This window comes from Rutilus rutilus (genome assembly GCF_951802725.1).
Source record: "Rutilus rutilus genome assembly, chromosome: 21".
Lineage (NCBI taxonomy): Eukaryota > Metazoa > Chordata > Actinopteri > Cypriniformes > Leuciscidae > Rutilus > Rutilus rutilus.
Window position 1 is genome coordinate 25126957 of NC_140226.1, and position 18896 is coordinate 25145852.

The 18896-nt window shown below is 38.2% G+C and overlaps 3 protein-coding genes across 4 annotated transcripts; 1 reads left to right on the forward strand and 2 right to left on the reverse strand.

The window, feature by feature from the left end:
* Positions 1-711: 711 nt before the first annotated feature.
* xkr5b (XK related 5b) lies at positions 712-7806 on the reverse strand. The gene is made up of 7 exons (XM_084394330.1): positions 7579-7806; positions 7038-7227; positions 5202-5374; positions 3476-3688; positions 3137-3306; positions 2448-2559; positions 712-1968 (listed from the first exon to the last, which is right to left on the reverse strand). The coding sequence occupies exons 1-7, from the start codon at positions 7667-7669 to the stop codon at positions 1220-1222; spliced, it is 1698 nt and encodes a 565-aa protein (XP_084250456.1). The 5' UTR covers positions 7670-7806; the 3' UTR covers positions 712-1219.
* Positions 7807-9096: 1290 nt separating this feature from the next.
* On the forward strand, positions 9097-13361 carry ctsba (cathepsin Ba). The gene is made up of 10 exons (XM_084392893.1): positions 9097-9254; positions 10567-10690; positions 10844-10929; positions 11133-11247; positions 11342-11457; positions 11888-11973; positions 12057-12203; positions 12436-12552; positions 12638-12766; positions 12889-13361. Exons 2-10 carry the CDS (start codon positions 10568-10570, stop codon positions 12960-12962), a joined length of 993 nt encoding a protein of 330 aa, XP_084249019.1. The 5' UTR covers positions 9097-9254; position 10567; the 3' UTR covers positions 12963-13361.
* Positions 13362-13828: 467 nt separating this feature from the next.
* cgref1 (cell growth regulator with EF-hand domain 1) lies at positions 13829-16855 on the reverse strand. 2 transcript variants are annotated; one of them, XM_084392895.1, is made up of 6 exons: positions 16586-16855; positions 16147-16258; positions 15838-15906; positions 15324-15397; positions 14642-14763; positions 13829-14561 (listed from the first exon to the last, which is right to left on the reverse strand). In XM_084392895.1, exons 1-6 carry the CDS (start codon positions 16614-16616, stop codon positions 14184-14186), a joined length of 786 nt encoding a protein of 261 aa, XP_084249021.1. In that variant the 5' UTR covers positions 16617-16855; the 3' UTR covers positions 13829-14183. The 2 variants fall into 2 exon arrangements, with proteins under 2 accessions (XP_084249021.1, XP_084249020.1); XM_084392894.1 differs by having other exon boundaries at positions 14642-14766.
* Between the last annotated feature and the right edge of the window lie 2041 nt (positions 16856-18896).

Here is an 18896-nt window from a genome sequence, read left to right on the forward strand (position 1 = left end):
TTAAAAGGTAGGCCTACACTACCTAACTTTTGGCCCTCTAGTAGCGGTTAAAATAACTTCAGACATTTTGCGGAAGAACATTGTTTTGGCCTATGGTTCTTGCTCTGTGACTGTGCAGATGGATATGGTTATCCTACTGCTCACAAAACATTCACTAGCCTACTTGGCTTAAGATGGAAACGATCTCAAGCTGACTAGCTGAAGAGTTAATGTAGCTATACCTATTAATAGACATGGTAACTTACCTTGAAAATAAAATTCCAGCCACAGCGCTACAACCGTAATAAAATGACCCCTCACAATAGATAATGCCTGAACTCTGTTAGAGAGCTAAATATGGCAATACATCTGTTCAATAAAATACCTTACCTGTTGAGTAACAAAAACGCCATCTTTGTCATCGTTGCCTTTGGAACATTTCAAATCCCTCAGCCAAAAAATCTCTTTTAATTACTACTGTCCCTCAGATTGAGTTCTCTATTTGACAGAAGACTCTCATCTGTTCTGCGTTTATTTTAAACGGGTGATTCCCGGAAGTTCGAGATTTAGCGTGTTCCCTGTCAAGCTTTTTCTCGCTCGTTGTGAACCTATGCCACTCCCCACACCATACACGCACGCAGTTTCCCGCGAAAACCATCCCGTCAGGTCAAATAATTAAACATTTATATTAAATGCCTTACCATAGAATCAGGCTGAGACAAAACATGTTTTGAAAGAATGATTGATTGACTCATTATTTAAATGTTAATCTTGAACAACAACAACAAAAAAGTTACATATAGAGTACCTTTAACCAATTTTATAAATACTTATTTTGACAATGAACTATAAAATTATATTAAAACAAACTTTTTGTCTCCACAGATTAACCAAAAACACAACAATCTACATTATACCTGATAAAATATAGATATAGAAATGATACAAAATATAAAATATACATGAAATATAAAATTAGATGACCCCCCCCCCCCCCATAGAAATGTATCAAACATTATGGTACAACAGACAAAAAAAGAGCAGCAAGTAAAATTTGTCCATGTAACTTAATAGTAATAAATGTAAACTGATTTTAATTCACTAAGCTTATAACTAATGGTAACAAACTGCAGATAAAGATAACCTGCAGCTAGTGGTTAATATGTGCTAATAATAAACAGATGTTTACTAGCTTTATCCCAAATAATTCAATTTTTTTTATGGTATGCCAGTTTTAATATTAAAACTGTACCTGTCTTCGAGCCCCTGCTAATCGAGGACTTGTACTGTGCATTGTTTTGAGGTCTTGCATTGGAGTTGAGGTATAACATGGGTTCCTGTTCAACAGCTGTTTAGCAGTCAAGATCAGTTCAGCTCCATTCATAATGGGACTGATCACAGCCATATACTCTTTATCTAAGGAAGAATCGCTGACACTATAGGAGGAGTGGGGTTCCGCACTAAAGTAAACAGTACTACTACACTCTGCGGGACAGGTGTTATACACCGCACCCTTCTCTGGAGACTGCTGTCCGACTTCAGCACCAGAAAATCCCTCTCTGTTTTCAACCGGACAGCTTTCAGATCGTTCGCCTGCTTCCACTGACGGCTGGTTACAAGGGTTCCCTTCAGCATCCGTGTCGGGTGCATCATCATTCCCCAGGAAGAATGAAAGCCCTCTGTCTCCATACAGGCAGTTGATCTTGTCTGTGTTTCCAGTTTTGAGAGCCAGGTGTATTAACATACGATGATGGTGCCAACCGCCCTCTAGAGGCTGAACAGAACAGCCTCCTGCATCCTTCGCAGGAGCAAAACCGGTCACTGAGAAAGTGCCATGATTGTGTGTGGACGATTCAACTGTTGTGTCTTTGCAGTGTCCATCCGTTGTTCGGTCAATAGTTGTCAAGCTCATTTGGAGTCTCAGACTCTGGAGGATCTCAGTGGATTTTGGATGAAGAAATCGGTAGTAAAGAACCACAAAAATGACACCTAGAAAAACAGAGACCAGAGAACATTATAATTGTAATTTGCAACATGTTACATTACACTATGTGAGCTTTTTATGTTTTTATAAGAAAAAGTGATTTCTAGGAATGCAAAATATACTAAAGAAAGTGGCAAATGTAAATATATATATATATATTTTATTTAATCGTACATGCTCATTTCCCCTATTTTTCTATCCAGATCACCTTGCTGTCATCTAACGGCGATCTTTAAAAACACTAATAATTTAATAACAATGTTAAATATAATCTTTAGTAAATCTTTTTTCATATTGTTCATAATATGGTTGTGATGCCTAAATTCACTTGTAACTGATTTTAGTTTTTAGAGTTTTATTTTTAATTTAATTAGACAAAATAGTATAACATTTGAATAATGGCCATTTAAAGGTTATTGGCCATAACATGAAAATAATTATCAGTATCAGAATTTTTTAATATCAGTGAATCCATAATGTTTACCGATAAAGAAGCTGCATAAGACAGCCACAGGAATACTCATGCTGTCCCATGAAGGCCCAGTGAGCGAGTCTGACGCCAGAAGCAGAAGGAACGTGTTCTCCAGCAACATTAACTGTAAAATCAATCAATAAACAATAAAAAAAACAAAGATGTTAACAAAGCTATTATTCTTGAGAGAAGATTCACTACATCTAAAATGGTCATCAGCATAAAAGTCAACACAACCTTGCAGCATTTCACACAATCTGGACACAAACAGTCCAGACGGTTTTCCAAATATTTTGCACAATGTTACAATATTCTGTTGATTTCCCTATTCACATTTATTACTGACAGAGGAGCAGTGTTTTATTGTTACTAAAATTAAGACTATTAAAAATGTAATTAAAAATTACAATTTTTTTACATTTTTAATCCTTTTTTTATGACATGTTTTAAATTGAACAAAAATATTAATGAAATTAAATAGATTATTATATATTAGATGAAAAACCGAATCAAAAGTTCTAAAAAAAAAAAAAAAAAAAAAAAAGTACAATTTTTTACAAAAGCACAAAAAATAATTAAAAGTAAAATCCAAACTGAATATATAACAATAAAAGCTAATTCAAATTATATTTAATAAATATTATACGACTAATGCAGTAAAGTGTAAGTGTAAAATAACACTGCTGTGCAGAGAAACCTACCAAATAGAACCCAGTCATGCGGTACCGCGAGGGACCGTCTTTAACGTTAAAAAACAGGAAAATGTGCAGAGCCCCTAAGATGAAGTTGAAGAGACGCCAGGAACTCCGGTTAATGCAGATGTCTGTCTGCTGGGACACTTGCCAGAATGTCATAATGAGCCAGTGGAAACCTGAGCAGCGATTTAAAAAGACAATCACAAAGCAGCCATTTATTAACAAATCATCCTTTTCCAGGTAAGAGTTGGGCAATGACAAATTACCTTAAAGCCCTCAAGACTGTCACGCAAACTAACTGTGAAGACTTTTATGTGTAAGGATTTGACACAAGGCTTGACTCACCCACGACTCCAGAGAACCACCAGTGAAACGTGCTGCAGAAGAACATGAGGCTGGCCACCCTGGCGCCCAACATGCCCCCTCTCCATACGAGCTGGCACAGCATTGCAGCAGGAGTCATGTGCAGGTGACCAGGACGAAGCAGAAAGCATGAACGGCTGAACAGGACCAGAAACCAGGACACATTCAGCAGACTCAGCCCGACACATAAGACCACTGTAGAAAGAGGTTCAGGGAATAAACAGTTTATGTTCACACTTGGCAGGTTTGATTCGATTAAAACGAACTCTGGTGCGATTGCTCTGTTAGTGCGGTACATTTGAATAAGTGTGCATGTCATGCGTTGATACTGTGGTGATGCGCATGTCAGGTGGGTAAATTTCCCTCTCCACTTCAAGTGAAGATTCCCGAATATGACGATGATTATGCGCCATCTACAGGTGTTTCCCTGAACAGCCACACAGCTCATATTTTTCAGATTATTTATTTTTTGATAATTATTATTTTATTTTAGTTCGTTTTTTAGTAACTGTTGTTAGTTTAGATTTATTTTTTCATTTATTTGATTTTTTTTTTTTTTTTCACATGAGAAGATGTGACCCTAAGAGGACAGAATGCTCAAGTAACTGTTTTTTGATTATTCAGATTATTCAGATTATTTATTTTTTGATAATTATTATTTTATTTTAGTTCGTTTTTTAGTAACTGTTGTTAGTTTAGATTTATTTTTTCATTTATTTTTTTTTTTATTTTTTTTTTCACATGAGAAGATGTGACCCTAAGAGGACAGAATGCTCAAGGATACCTGCACTGTAAAAAAATATTGTTGGTTTAGCTTTGAAAAAAAAGAAACCTGGTTGCCATAAAGTTTTAAGTTCAATGAAATTAAAAAATTGAGTTAATACAATGAAGGTGATTGGTTTAATAAACAGAAACTCAAAATAGTATGTTATCTGAACCACATAAATTATCTAAACTGATTTGACAAACGAAAAAATGTTGTGATAAAACATTAAATAAATTTTTTTCAGGTTCTTCTCGACACATGCGCTATGTTATCATTACAGTTTGGTCCAGGCATCAGAACCACGTCCATTTGCAGCAGGTCTTTGTTTGTGTGCAATAGAGGAATTCCTGGCACTGTTTTGACTGCACATATATTCAATTCAATTCAATTCAATTCAAATTTATTTGTATAGCGCTTTTCACAATACATATTGTTTCAAAGCAGCTTTACAGAAAGTGCATTTCAGAAATGTACATAGAGAAATACAGTTAGTTAATCATGTATTGATTTAGGGCATAAACATCGCCCGCGTCGAGTCGTCTCTTCATATATATACGCACATACAACAAGCACAGCACACAGCATTGTTTTAGATGTTTGATATGTTCCATCTCAAATATATGTAGTCATAAAAGCTGTCCAATCAGGTTGTGACCTTATCCATTTTGTTTTGTATCTTTAGGTTCTTTGTTAGAAATGACAGTGTGAATGCTAAGCGAACTAGGACTAAATGCATAATTTTATTTTTTGGTAGTGTGCACAGCAAAAATGATTAAAGCTGTGTCTCATTTCAAAGGCTGCGTCCTCCGGAGGTCACATTTGTTGGCTGCATACGTAATTTTGAGACTGCTTCATTTCAGTAAACTGACTTATTTCATTACTTCCACCGAAAACGGTTGACGTGAAGCAAGTTCTGTTCGTGCCAAAAGGGAAGTCACATACCTGGTGACAGAAAGCCGGGGCGAAGGGTGAATAAACTGTAGGTCTGCAGTAGACTTTGAGGCAGGCTGAGCGTCAGGGCCTCGATCAGACACAGAGCAGAAACATCAGCCTGCTGCATTAGTAATGCAACAAACTTCAGCTGCCCACCTTGAGACTTCATGCAGCTCCATAACCTGCAAATATAAAACATATACACACATCTTAGAAATCAACAGCAGCCTTTTGTGTGACAAATAATATCATTGGGTGAATCCACCTGTCATGAACACGCAAACGTACTGTAATATTTCACAAAATTAAAAGGAATAAGAAATTACATAACTGTACAACTGAAAACTGTTTTCTATTTTATTTAAAAATGGTAATCCTGTGATGATAAAGCTGAGTTTTCAGCATCATTACTCCAGTCTTCAATGTCACATGATTCTTCAGAAATGATTATATTATGACGATTTGATGCTAAAGAAATATTTTTTAGCATTATCAATGTTGAAACCAGTTGTGTTGTTTAACATTTTTGTGGAAACCATGATACATTTTTTTCCAGGATTCTTTGATGAATAGTTCAAAAAAAGTTCTATTTATGCTTACATAACTTAAAATATCATTGTATTAACGTAATATAGTACAAAAATACTGTATTACGGTAAGGAAAAGGAAAGTTGAGAATAAAGGAAATTACAAAAAAAAATAAATAATAATAACAATTTGAGGATGTGGGGGGAAATACAAGCCTAAACTAGATCTGTTCATCATATAAAGCGATCGAGTCTCTTCAGAAAATTTTGACTAAACCCCTCAATTCATATGGATTACTTTTTATGATCTCTTTATGAACTTTTCGAAGAGTCAAAGTGGTAGTTGTGTGGACTGTCAATGGAGGGACAGAAATCTCTCAGATTTCATAAAAAAGATCGTCATTTGTGTTCCAAAGATGAACGAAAGTCTTACATGTTTGAAACGACATGAGTGTGAGTAAAGCCTGTTTTATGCTTCTGCGTCGAACTGCCGCCGTAGCTACGTCGTAGGCTGTGTGTAGCGCGCGTACCCTACGGCGTACCCTGACGTGCACCTCTCCAAAAATGTAACAACGCGTCAATTCTACGCGGACACAAGCGCTGTGATTGGTCTGCCAGAACCCCTCCCTCAGGGTTTCACACGCTCCCTAGGTACGCGTCAACGCGGACAACGACACAGAAGTATGAAGCCTGTTTTATGCTTCTGCGTCGAACTGCCGCTGTAGCTACGTCGTAGGCTGTGTGTAGCGCGCGTACCCTACGGCGTACCCTGACGTGCACCTCTCCAAAAATGTAACAACGCGTCAATTCTATGCGGACACAAGCGCTGTGATTGGTCTGCCAGAACCCCTCCCTCGGGGTTTCACACGCTCCCTAGGTACGTGTCAACGCGGACAACGACACAGAAGTATAAATTAAAACCAACACGTTGCCTACGGCGTATAGGCTCCGGCGTAGGTCCGACGCAGAAGTATAATGAGGCCTTTAAAACCAACACGTTGCCTACGGCGTATAGGCTCCGGCGTAGGTCCGACGCAGAAGTATAATGAGGCCTTAATTAATGACAGAATTTAATTTTTTGGGTGAATTATACATTTTAAGTGTCAAAAAGCATATTGTCACAATGAAAAAAAATATATATATATATATATAATTAATTAATCAACCTATACATTTTTTTATGAATTCACCGGATTATAGAGTACATTATACAGTTATTGTATTGTACAGTACAGTACAGTATTTACTACAGTTTTCCACCTCACTCTTTATAACTGAATTAATGCAGTTCTGAATCTAAACGATATAGTGTTTTGACCTGTGATAGATGCCCAGATGAAGGCAGTGCACAAGGATGAGTGAGGGCTTGGATTTTTCTTCCTCATCAGTGATGTACCACCTCAGACTGAGCAGCTGCACAGCAGTGACAGAAGGCAAGCACAGACCCAGTGTCAACCAGGCCAGCAGCTCTTCTCCCATCCAGAGGTAGTGTGTGAAACACAGAACAACTGATGACAGAAACGACAAAAAAAAAAAAAAAAGTCAAACAACAGAGTCCATTTCGATTTTGATTTGTTGTTGGTGCCCTCTTTCTCTTCTTCTCGGGCTCTGTCTCTGATATGAAGCAGCTGTGTGACAGAACACGCCCCCTGCTCGCCATTCATGAAAAAGGCGCTCAAATGCAGTGAGGAAACCATAGCAGCATTGTTAATAATGTGCAGTAACAAAACTGAACTCATAATAAAACAAGTCCGAACTGGCAGAACCCACATCCACATGCCGAAGCAGCTGCCAAATATGTTTAGTAAGCAGCACAGATAGCGGTTTGGGAAGGAATGATTAAACAGAAAATAACTTACGTGCCGCTTTCTCCAATAAAACAATGACTCCTGAAAAAGAGTAGAGACATACGTGACTCCATGTGACTGCACTTCCCTTTAGATTCTGCATCGTTGCACTACTGTCTTTTTTCTAAGTTGGTGGTATTCCGTTATTCAAGGACTCTTCTGCGCTGAATAGGGGGCGCTTTGTGTGATTCCAGTGAGTCGAGTCTTTCTGGTCAGTTTTTGGAGGCTGCCGCTCAATGTGACGTCACCCACCGAGCAAATATTAAATAGTTCAAAACCATAGACATAATAAATGTTCAAAACAGCTTAGTTCATGTAATTAACACAAAATACTACTTGATACACTAAATTGTAAAACACAACTGGAAAAATATCAGACATAAAAAACTCTAAATAATCTAAATCTCAAAAAGGTTTAATTAATATTTAGACACGTGCAGGCCTATGTATGGTAGCTTATATTCGCCATAAAATAAAAAGTAGGCTAATTGTGACTTTTTATCTCACAATTATGACTTTTTTTTTTCTTGCTATTGAGTTCACATAAATTCAGAATTGTGTAATATAGCAATTGCATGTTATAAAGTCGCGAGTTAAAGTCAGAATTGTGTGATATAAACTTGCAATTGCAAGTTATAAAGTCAGTTTATTTCTCATAGTTTATATCTCACAATTCTGACTTTAACTCGCGACTTTATAACACGCGATTGCTATATTACATATAGCAATATACATATAGTGATATAAACTTGCAATTGCAAGTTATAAAGTCAGTTTATTTCTCACAGTTTTTATCTCACAATTCTGAGAAAAGAAGTCAGAATTGCAAGATATAAACTCGCAATTGCGAGAAACCTTCAGAATTGCAAGAAAAAGGCAGAATAGCGAGAATCTACACAATTCTAAAGTTTTTTCTCGCGATTGCGAATTTATATCTCTTCTGACTTTTTTCTCAGAATTGTGAGATGTAAACTCGCAATTGCAAGTTATGTCCAATTCTGGGGAATATTCTTTTCTTATTTTTTTTTTTTCCAGAATTGCGAGTTTATCTCACAATTCTGACTTTAAAAACTCTGAGATAAAAAGTCAGAATTGCAAGATGTAAACTCACAATTGCGAGGAAAAAAAGTCAGAATTGTGAGACAAAAAGTCGCAATTACCTTTTTTTATTTTTTTATCCTGTGGCGGAAACAAGCTTCCATGTATGACTTCAAAATAATGAGAGAAAGAAAATAATTATTAGATAAAAGTGGCATGAATAATTATGAGATAATAAATCGAAATTAGAAATTATGATATCAAAGTCATATTTGTGACATTATGAGATCTGTCAAAATTATGACAGAAAATCGAAAACCTTGATGTTAGGACTTTTATGACATAATTATGACTTTTTATATCATGACTTACCAAGCATGATTTTCTTCTTATGTGGTGGAAATTGGTTTCCATACTATTCATCACATTTACATATGAAATGTAACAAACAAACAGTACTGTGATGTAAACTGATTTGATCACGTCAGAGTCAGCAGACCCACGAGCACATGACTTATCACCACGTGATCTGTCGTTGCTTTATATAGCCATCGGCGTGTTCTTCGTCTTTTGTTGATTTCCGCCCAGTGGAAGTTTTGGGGAGCGAGACACACTTTCTAACAGCACAACTGTCAGCAGAAAAACGACAGGTAAGACCGTTATATTGCTCAAGTCTGCATTTAAATCATGAGACTAGATATGTTTTCTTTAATTTGAATTCCAAAGAGATATTCAAAAAGGTCATGGTGATATAGCAGCGTATGATAACTTATCAAACGAAAATTATTGTTCAAAACAACGTTTATCAGGGAGTGACTTCATCTTTATCTGTGCAACGGCGCTTCCTGCTATCAAATGTAAGCTCAATGCTTACAGGCTTCATTTGACCTTAAAATATGTATTAACTGTTGGCTTATGTAAACAAGGCCTGCAGTTAAAAACGAAAGTATGAGGAATAGAAACCAGAGCTTGTCTTTAAACGCATGGGAATGTTTCTGTAGCTCAAGTTGACATTACACTGATAGTTTACTTACAGAGACAATATTATGTTTCAAGCACGAACAGCATCAGGCAGTTAATGGTCTTGCACTTATCTTAAATGGCAACCCCCAAATGCAGCGAACAATATTTAATATTTGCATTTTGGCTTCAGACTGTGTTCGTATCCCTCATTTTTGACTACTTGAGTAATCCAGATTACCCCTGGGTATGGGGTCGATGTAGGCTGGGTTTTCTGTTCTTTTCTGCAAGTTGTTCCTGTAAATTGCGCTGACTCACGCACACTTGATGTCATCATATGACTATTTGAGGAAGTGCAACCCAACATGTGGATATTTGTCATGACTTTTCGCTAAGACTCTTATTGCATCTACAGATTTTTCAAAATTGCGTCTTAATGTGATGTTTATTAGTTCCTTAACTACTGCTAAACCACTGAGGTGGATGCCCCTTTTCTAATTAAAGTGTCTAAAACACAAACCTCTTACCCAAGTAGCCTAGTTGATTAAGGCTTGTTTGTCTTGTTCCATAACCATTAAGAGGTTAAGCATGTACATCTTAAATGTCTTGAGCTTTCACTTTTGCATGACTGCAGCCTAAAGATGACACTACTGTAGGCAGTCAGTGAGCCGATTCATCTGAAGATTTAAGTGACCTTGATGTGCCACTTGACTCTTTGGTGTTTCAGACTATGGCCTGGTTTCACAGAGAGGGCTTAGAGTAAGCCAGAATTAGGCCTTAGTTCAATTAGGACATTTAAGTAGCTTTTATAAAAGTGCCATATCAAATATACTGATGTATAAAAAAAAAACATTACTGTTGTACGTCTTGAGACAAAACAATATTAAGATATGTCAGTATAAGTTGCTCTGTTAAAACTGCTCAAACATGCATTTTAGTCTTGGTCTAGGCTTAAACCTTGCGTGATTTCAAGTGGGATTGATTGAGTTTTCTTGTTTTCAGAATGTGGCGACTGGCTTTCCTGTGCGTGATCTCGGCCCTTTCAGTTAGCTGGGCTAGACCTCGCCTCGCTCCCCTGTCCCATGAGATGGTCAATTTCATCAATAAAGCAAACACTACTTGGATGGTAAGATGGTGTTCTATTCTGATGCTCTAAATTGCGTTCTAGCGAGGATGACTGAGCTGGTATTGAGAAACTATTTGTAATGCTGTTTTCTTGTATGCTTCTTGATTGCTCTTCTTAATTTAAAATGCAAGAGTCTGGTGTTCTCCCCTGTAGGCTGGACACAACTTCCGTGATGTTGACTACGGCTATGCGAAGAGGTTGTGTGGGACTTTTCTGAAAGGACCCAGGCTCCCTGTCATGTGAGTGCAATTGAATGTGGTGTGAGAAAAGAAATGATTGGGGAGTTTCATAGAGGAAGTGCATCTTGTTATCTTGGCAGTCTTGTACATATGACTACTTTGTCATGTGTCTTCGTGCTTTATGTAGGTTTCCTCATACCTATTTTTTTCAGTTCTGCCTTTTAGGTCTAGTATATAACAGAGTTTGCTTTGTTTTTAACCAGGTCACAGTATGCGGGTAAACTCAGGCTCCCCGCTAACTTTGATGCCAGAGATCAGTGGCCCAACTGCCCCACTCTTAAAGAGATCCGAGACCAGGGTTCTTGTGGTTCATGCTGGGTGAGGGTCTTCTCTCTGGTGCACACAGTATGAGTTTGGATTGCAATTTGTGTTCGTTTCATGTTTTTACTCATGGTTCCATTGTTTTACACAGGCATTTGGGGCTGCTGAAGCCATTTCTGACAGAGTATGTATCCACAGCAATGCCAAAGTGAGTGTGGAGATCTCTTCTCAGGACCTGCTTACCTGCTGTGAAAGCTGTGGCATGGGGTAAGTTAGTGTGGGCTCGTGCCAATCTATTAGACAAGAACAAGACTCATCAAACCATTTGCTTGATTTCATCCTGCAGTGACTCTGAGATCTGTTTAGTTAATACCATTTCTTGAATAAAGTCTGGAATGCGCTGCATGTTTTAAATTTCAAAACATGTTTTGGCATCATACGCTTACTGACTTTGCTAATGGTTACAGAGGAAAAGCTGGGTATCATACACTAAATTACACACTGCCAGGCTTTCTGGTTACAAAAACTCATGACAAAAGAATTGGATTAACTTCAAAAATAGCCTTGATTTGTCCAGACTGCAAATTGGGGCAAACAGTTGTTCAGAGGTTGTAGTGTATTCCAGCCTTGATGTTTGCGTTTTGATGCTGTGTTTAGATAAAACACTGATTTAGCATCTTGTATAATTTGATCTCAGATGTAATGGTGGATACCCCTCTGCTGCTTGGGACTACTGGAGCACAGAGGGTCTGGTCACTGGTGGACTCTATAACTCCCATATTGGTTAGTATCTACCTTTTGTTTGTTTTTTGGTGAGCATTTTAACTGTTGAGCTTCAACTGTGTATTAACAAGAGTTATTTTTAGGCTGTCGTCCATACACCATTGAACCCTGTGAGCATCATGTGAATGGCAGTCGCCCTCCTTGTACCGGAGAGGGTGGTGACACTCCTAACTGCGAGATGTCCTGTGAACCTGGCTACAGCCCTTCTTACAAAGAGGACAAACACTTTGGTAAGAACTCAGGGAAACAAATTGGTTCAGGTCACATTTCAACCTCATACACATTCATATTCACTTAAGTAAATTTTGAATAAAGGGGGCCATTTTGAGGCCCCCTTGGAGGTTTGCTGTGCCGCTCTAGTGGGCCTCTGCCTCCTAGTTGAATGGGATGGTTTAGTTAGGATGTTTTGAATGCTGCAAGATGTGAATTCATGAATTGAGCCGTTCTTGTTTGTCATTCTAGGAAAGACGTCCTATAGTGTCCCATCTAATCAGAATGCCATTATGCAAGAACTCTTTAAGAACGGCCCAGTTGAGGCAGCCTTCACGGTGTATGAGGACTTCCTGCTGTATAAATCTGGTTGGTTTCAGTCTATTCATGTCTCTGTCTAGAGTACTAATGCAGCATGGGACAGTTAAAATTATTTTCTTTTTCTTTTAAATAGGTGTATATCAGCACATGACTGGATCTGCAGTAGGTGGTCATGCTATTAAGATCCTGGGCTGGGGAGAGGAGAAAAGTGTCCCCTACTGGCTTGCTGCTAACTCCTGGAACACTGACTGGGGTGATAATGGTGAGGGTCATTTATTTAGCATCAAGTCAAATTTTATTGTCTGCCGTTTGTAACCCAGCTAATTTTACACAACGTGTAGGCATTTCCTTCATCTGCCCTATTTTCTTTTGTCGCCATTTCAGGATTTTTCAAGATTCTCCGAGGCGAGGACCACTGTGGCATTGAATCTGAAATTGTTGCTGGAATCCCAATGTAACTACAAAATGGCAAGAGCTGAAATGAGCGCACCGTTCAGAACGTGGACATTGAATGTCTTCAACTTAAGCTGGCTGCCATCTTCCATGGCCATGGTACAATAAGCATTTTTAATCAATGATTGAGTTTTATTAAGAGTCTTTTTAGACAGGGACCCCCAATCGATTATGTTTTGGTGTTTATTTCGAATTGGGGAGTGACATTTTTATGCACGACAAAATGTGTAGTCCAGGTAATTGGGAGTCAGTTTTAGACCACTGTCTATAAAGGTTTAGCACATCTTGATGCCTCAGCCACATTTTCAGTATGTTTGACATAAGTTGCTTTTTAGGTTGAATGATTTTTACTTGATTGTGTTTTAATGCATTTTGTCTAAAGTGTAATAAATATTAAAACCAAACGGTTTTGTCATGACTGCTTTTCACTTGCAACATCTCTATCCTTAAATGGTTTTCTTTCCACCTAGGTAGAAAGTGTGAAAGTATCAGACACAAATTGTGGTTTCTCACATTGTATAGAAATTCTCAATGCTGAGGCTTGATGGTTCTGAGAAATCTCTAGTGGAAATTGGGCATGAGTGAAGCTTGTCTCTCTGGAAGTGCAATACAGCATTTCACTGTGTAACTTAAGCTTAATTTAAAATTTTTTTATTTTTTTTTAAGTGGTCAAGCACTGTTAAATTGTTCACTTAAGCAGTCTATTCTGGTCCATCCAAATCCTCATTTGCACTGAGGCAGAAAAATGAAAGCAGCTCAATTTGGAACTGTTTAATTCAAAGGTACTTAACCCCCCAAAAAAGTGCAGTATAGAAATATGCCAAGAGTTGGGTACAAACCCTAATAATGGTTATTAGATCTTGGCTGTGACTAGTTTTTTTTTTTTTTTTTTTTTGCATCAAATTAAGTAAATTAAAGTTTACTTTCTGAGTTTGCATAGTTTAAACGGCACAAAAAGGATGAACCGATGGTTGTGTGTCTGAATTACACAACTCTGGAAATTTCTGTTTAGTTTTCACAAACTGTACAATGATGCAAAGATCATTAACATGTTTTTAGATTTTCAAAACAACTTTTAGTATCCAGCAATGAATGATGTGTCAGTCACAGTACTGTATATGCAGCAGGTGAGGGGTTTCCTATATATGGCTGATTTGTATCTGTTTGAGAGGTGTCTTTAAAAAAGGAAAATCAGTCAAATGTTGCACTTCATGCTTAATTTGGCATTACATCTCTGGTTGCTCCTGATGGACTGGCATGTTCTTCTGCTCCTGATGATCATTTTGCGGCTCCTGCTCTTCTGAAGGCAGCATTTCAGGTATCTGGTTGTGATCTACAGGCTTCTCTTCCTGTGTGTGTTCTTTAGCTGGGTCTTGGGTCTCATTCCCACGTTCAGACTCTTGGTTGACTTCTACATCTCCATCCTCTGATTTCGTATGTGTTTGCTCTTGTTTTAAGGCCTCGTCAGCTGGTGGATCAGGGAGAACAATATTGTTTTCTTGATGATGGTCAATCGTGGATGATGATAACAGCTCTGAAGGAGCTAGTAGTCCATCCTGGTTCAGATCCTGAGCTTGTAGCAGGTAATCCACCAAAGATACAACCTAAAATGTAAATGAGTTTAAGTCGTAAAAGAACTCGAGAGATTACTTTGAATGTTATGACAAAACTAAACAGCACTCACAGAATCTGTTGACTTTGGCATAACTTCATGATAAGTCAGGAAATCTGTCAGAAGTTGCATCAGTTCAAGGCCATCCATCTGCCCACTTCTATCATAGTCATACAAGGAGAAAAGGAAGAACACTTCTGCGACAAGAGAACAAATCATTAATAAGCTTATAAAAAAGAGATATACACATGATTATTATTATTTATTTTCTATATAGATGTATACATTTCACAGCAAGGCATATACAGTAGTCAGCATTTGAAGTGGATCATAAAAGTTAATAAAAGTTGTCCTAAGACAAGAACGGGTCTTGTTCAAAATTCATGTAGAACTTTGATGAAAGGTTTTGGTCAACTTCAAATGTTGACTACTTATATATATATATATATATAGAGAGAGAGAGAGAGAGAGAGAGAGAGCGAGAGCTTTGTGCCTGTAATGTATAAATGAATGGCATTACGTACATAGATCATCTGCTGTGCTTCTAGGAAAATAAATGTACTGTACTTAAGTATTTTTAATGAAACTAACTGTTTAAGATCACAGTCCTTGAAATGTGTTGACATTCAACAACAGGAATCAGGAACTAGGGAGTGGAATTAGCTTAATAGAAAATCGAAAATCTATGCAAAAGCACAAAGGAATGAAATAAAAGCAGTTCTTTGAGAGATCATGTTCACAATGAACTATTAACCTTGTTCCCTGGTGTTCAGCTCTGGACTGTTCTGTCCTTCCTTTAGGCTGCTCTTGATGTAGCTTTGCAGGAGCCTGTCATAAAGAATCAAAGATCATTGCCCACTTTAGTTCTGCCTTATATGATTACAGTATTTATATAGGGAAATGAGCATGGGTCTGAATTAATTCTGTATTTTTCCATGTTGAGACATTCAAATTTACACTTTAAAGATAAATACTGGCATAATTGTGCTAAAAATGCATTGTATAGAAAACTGCATAGGTTTTCTCGAAAATATGTTACAACATTTTTTAAATAAGCAGGAAAGCACAACAAAGCATTTTGTTTGTATCACTTCTTTTTTTTTTATAGCTATTGCTTGTTCAGCATGTGTGTCAGCTGTGGATATCTCAGCATTATCTCTGATGTGAAAATGGACTCTGAACCTTGGGGCAACTGTGCTACCTTGTTTGATCAGGTAGGTTTACAGACAGTGAAGTAAGATCAGGGAGATGTATTCAAAAGAGATAACCTGCGGTTTTCTTCGCTTGACCCAAAAGGATTAGCCAGGTCTGGTGCAATGATGCCGTCGCTAGAAAAACTGAACAAAGCATAAACAACAGAAGAAAAATGGGCCACGTTTATTATTTATTTCCAATGTCAAGAAAAAATATGTACAAATGTTTCACACCATCTTAATGCCAAGATTCTGATTCTTGACATGTTTTACAATTGGAAAATCTATCCTAATCAAAATTATGTGGGTGAGTGTTTGGGGGGATACTGTATAGTACAGTCATAATACAGAACAGTACACAAGCATGGCGTTATTGCGGCCTACCTGAGTGTTTTCTGGGCTTGTGGAGCACACAGACTCAGTGAAGGGAGGATGAGCAAGAACAGAAGCCGTGTTGTGATCATATTAACTGCTCCACTGGATCGCTTTGGCACACCTGTCACCACAATCAGTCCAGACGGTCAAAGAAACGACCCATGAATCATTAAAGAAAGCAAAAACGCCCTTTACAGGAATCGATCGTCCAAGAATGATACAGCAATTTAATGTAACGTTACTGTTTGAATCAAACACGGATATGAAGAATCTGACTGTTGACCCAACTGCGACAATGAAGTCTGTTCTTCTTTTGCCTTTTTATTTTATTTTATTTTATTTGTATGCATTGTAGGCTACTAATAGATGCTATTATAATAAATGAATGACTAGCAATGCAAACAGTAAGGATGTAACAGCAATGCTAGAAATGCGACTGTAACGTTACCTTTCGCAGCGGCTGTTAGCGGTCGCTCCATGATGAAACCCACCCCGGCAGAATCTGAGGAGAGCAGCACAGCCCCGTGTGTTTGCACCAGTGACGGACTACACGTGGATTCCGTGGACGTGTCGTGTCCCGGATAAAATCAGCTCCTCCTCGAGCTCTCCACGTTCCGCCAATCCGCCTTCCTCCGGCATCCATCGTCGCCACGTAGAGTCGCTGACACTGCATTCACAACGTGCAATTCCTCCGCACATGCACCACCTATTATTGTGCAGTATCTTATCCGTTACTGGGAAGATCCTATTAGCAAATATCCCCTGTACTATAGGTAAGGGCTATTTCTTATAGTAGCTTTTCGAGAATATAAACAAAGCCTACATCAGCAGAATGGGTCTGATTTATTTCTTGCGTTTAAAAGTGTGTATTGAGCAAATGTTTCTTACAGTTCTGCTGCTGACATGGCCATGCTCATTACTGTTTTAAAAAAAATCTGTGTTTGTTTGTTTTTCGCACTTACACATTCACACCGGTATGTGCAGTAGTCTATGCTTACAGTGCAGTCAGACCATTAGACAACACGTCATGGTCCTTCAGTGACATCAACTCAAGTTTTGCACAATTTGGCCACAAGATGGCACGCAACTACAATGGTACAGTGAAACTCACTCCCCGTCACTTATGCAATGCAATATGCATAATAATAATGGGTATGTTAGAGAGGGATACAGAAAATATAGTGGTAGGTTTACTGTAAATGAGACACAGAAATGTTTCACACAGTTTGGCCACACGATGGCGTTCCTACCGTTTTAAATGCTGCGACAAAGTGGCCTACTCCAATGAAAGCCAGTTTTCCCTTTGTTGAAAGTTTAGTTTTTCGCGTTGGTTATTTCCCCCCCTAAACTCATTTAATTACTCTGTAAATTAAATCAAAGGGTGCAGATATTAAGTCACATTGTGAATCAATCAGGCTACCTATGTCTGACAGCCTATATATCTATCTATCTATCTATCTATCTATCTATCTATCTATCTATCTATCTATCTATCTATCTATCTCTGTCCGTCTGTCCATCCATCCCAGATTTCCTTGTCTTTAAGCAAGTAAGTTTGAAAGAGAAATCAAACCTGCTGCAGGTTATGGATTTTCTTTATCAGTTGAACTGGGAGAGCCATGATGTGTCTGAGCCAGCAACACACCGCAATAGTTTCCTTCAAAGGATCACCTTGGCTTGTAGACACACACACACACACACACACACACACACACACACACACACACACACACACACACACACACACACACACACACACACACACACACACACACACACACACACACATGTCTGGTTCACTATCTTTGTGGGGACTCTCCATAGACGTAATGGTTTTTATACCGTACAAACTGTATATTCTGTCCCCTTACACTAACCCTACCCCTAAACCTACCCATCACAGGAAACATTCTGCATTTTTACTTTCTCAAAATAACTCATCCTGTGTGATTTATAAGCCTTTTGAAAAGTGGGGACCGCTGGCTGGTCCCCACAATGTAGGTGATCTCAGGTTTTACTATTCTTATGGGGACATTTGGTCCCCACAATGTAATATAAACAAGGGCACACACACACACACACACACACACACACACACACACACACAGACACACACAGACACACACACACACACACACACACACACACACACACACACACACACACACACACACACACACACACACACACACACACACACACACACACACACACACACACACACACACACACACACACACACACACACAATCATAAAAGTCCTCTTAGAGTTAGTTAATTAATCGATTCACTTGTTGTTGATCAACTCAAAGTGCATAAACCTAGTTTATAGAAAAAAAATCAATAACTGCCTCCCCCGCAGTCAGTCATACTGTAAGGTAAATCTAATGTTCATTGAATATTTCTTCTCATTGTATATCATCTGCCTAGTTCATCATTGATCTCTGTAGAGGACAGGGGTCCTTAGGAGTGTGTGCTCTTTCTGAAACACATGGATATGTAAGTCTACATTTCTATCAGCCTATCTGCTCCATTTTCAGAATAAACATTAGATACGGTTGTTTTTCACAGGTTTGAAAAGATAGTTAGTTACATTCATGATTATAAATCGATCAGCTTTCCTTTTATCCATATATGTAAATCTCACAAGTGTGTGTTGTGTGGACGGTGTTCAGTTTCATAACAGCTGTGTCTGTTTCATGCATTTCTTTCGGTACCATCTGTTCTTTCCCACTGCCAGATCAGCCAAAATGCTATGG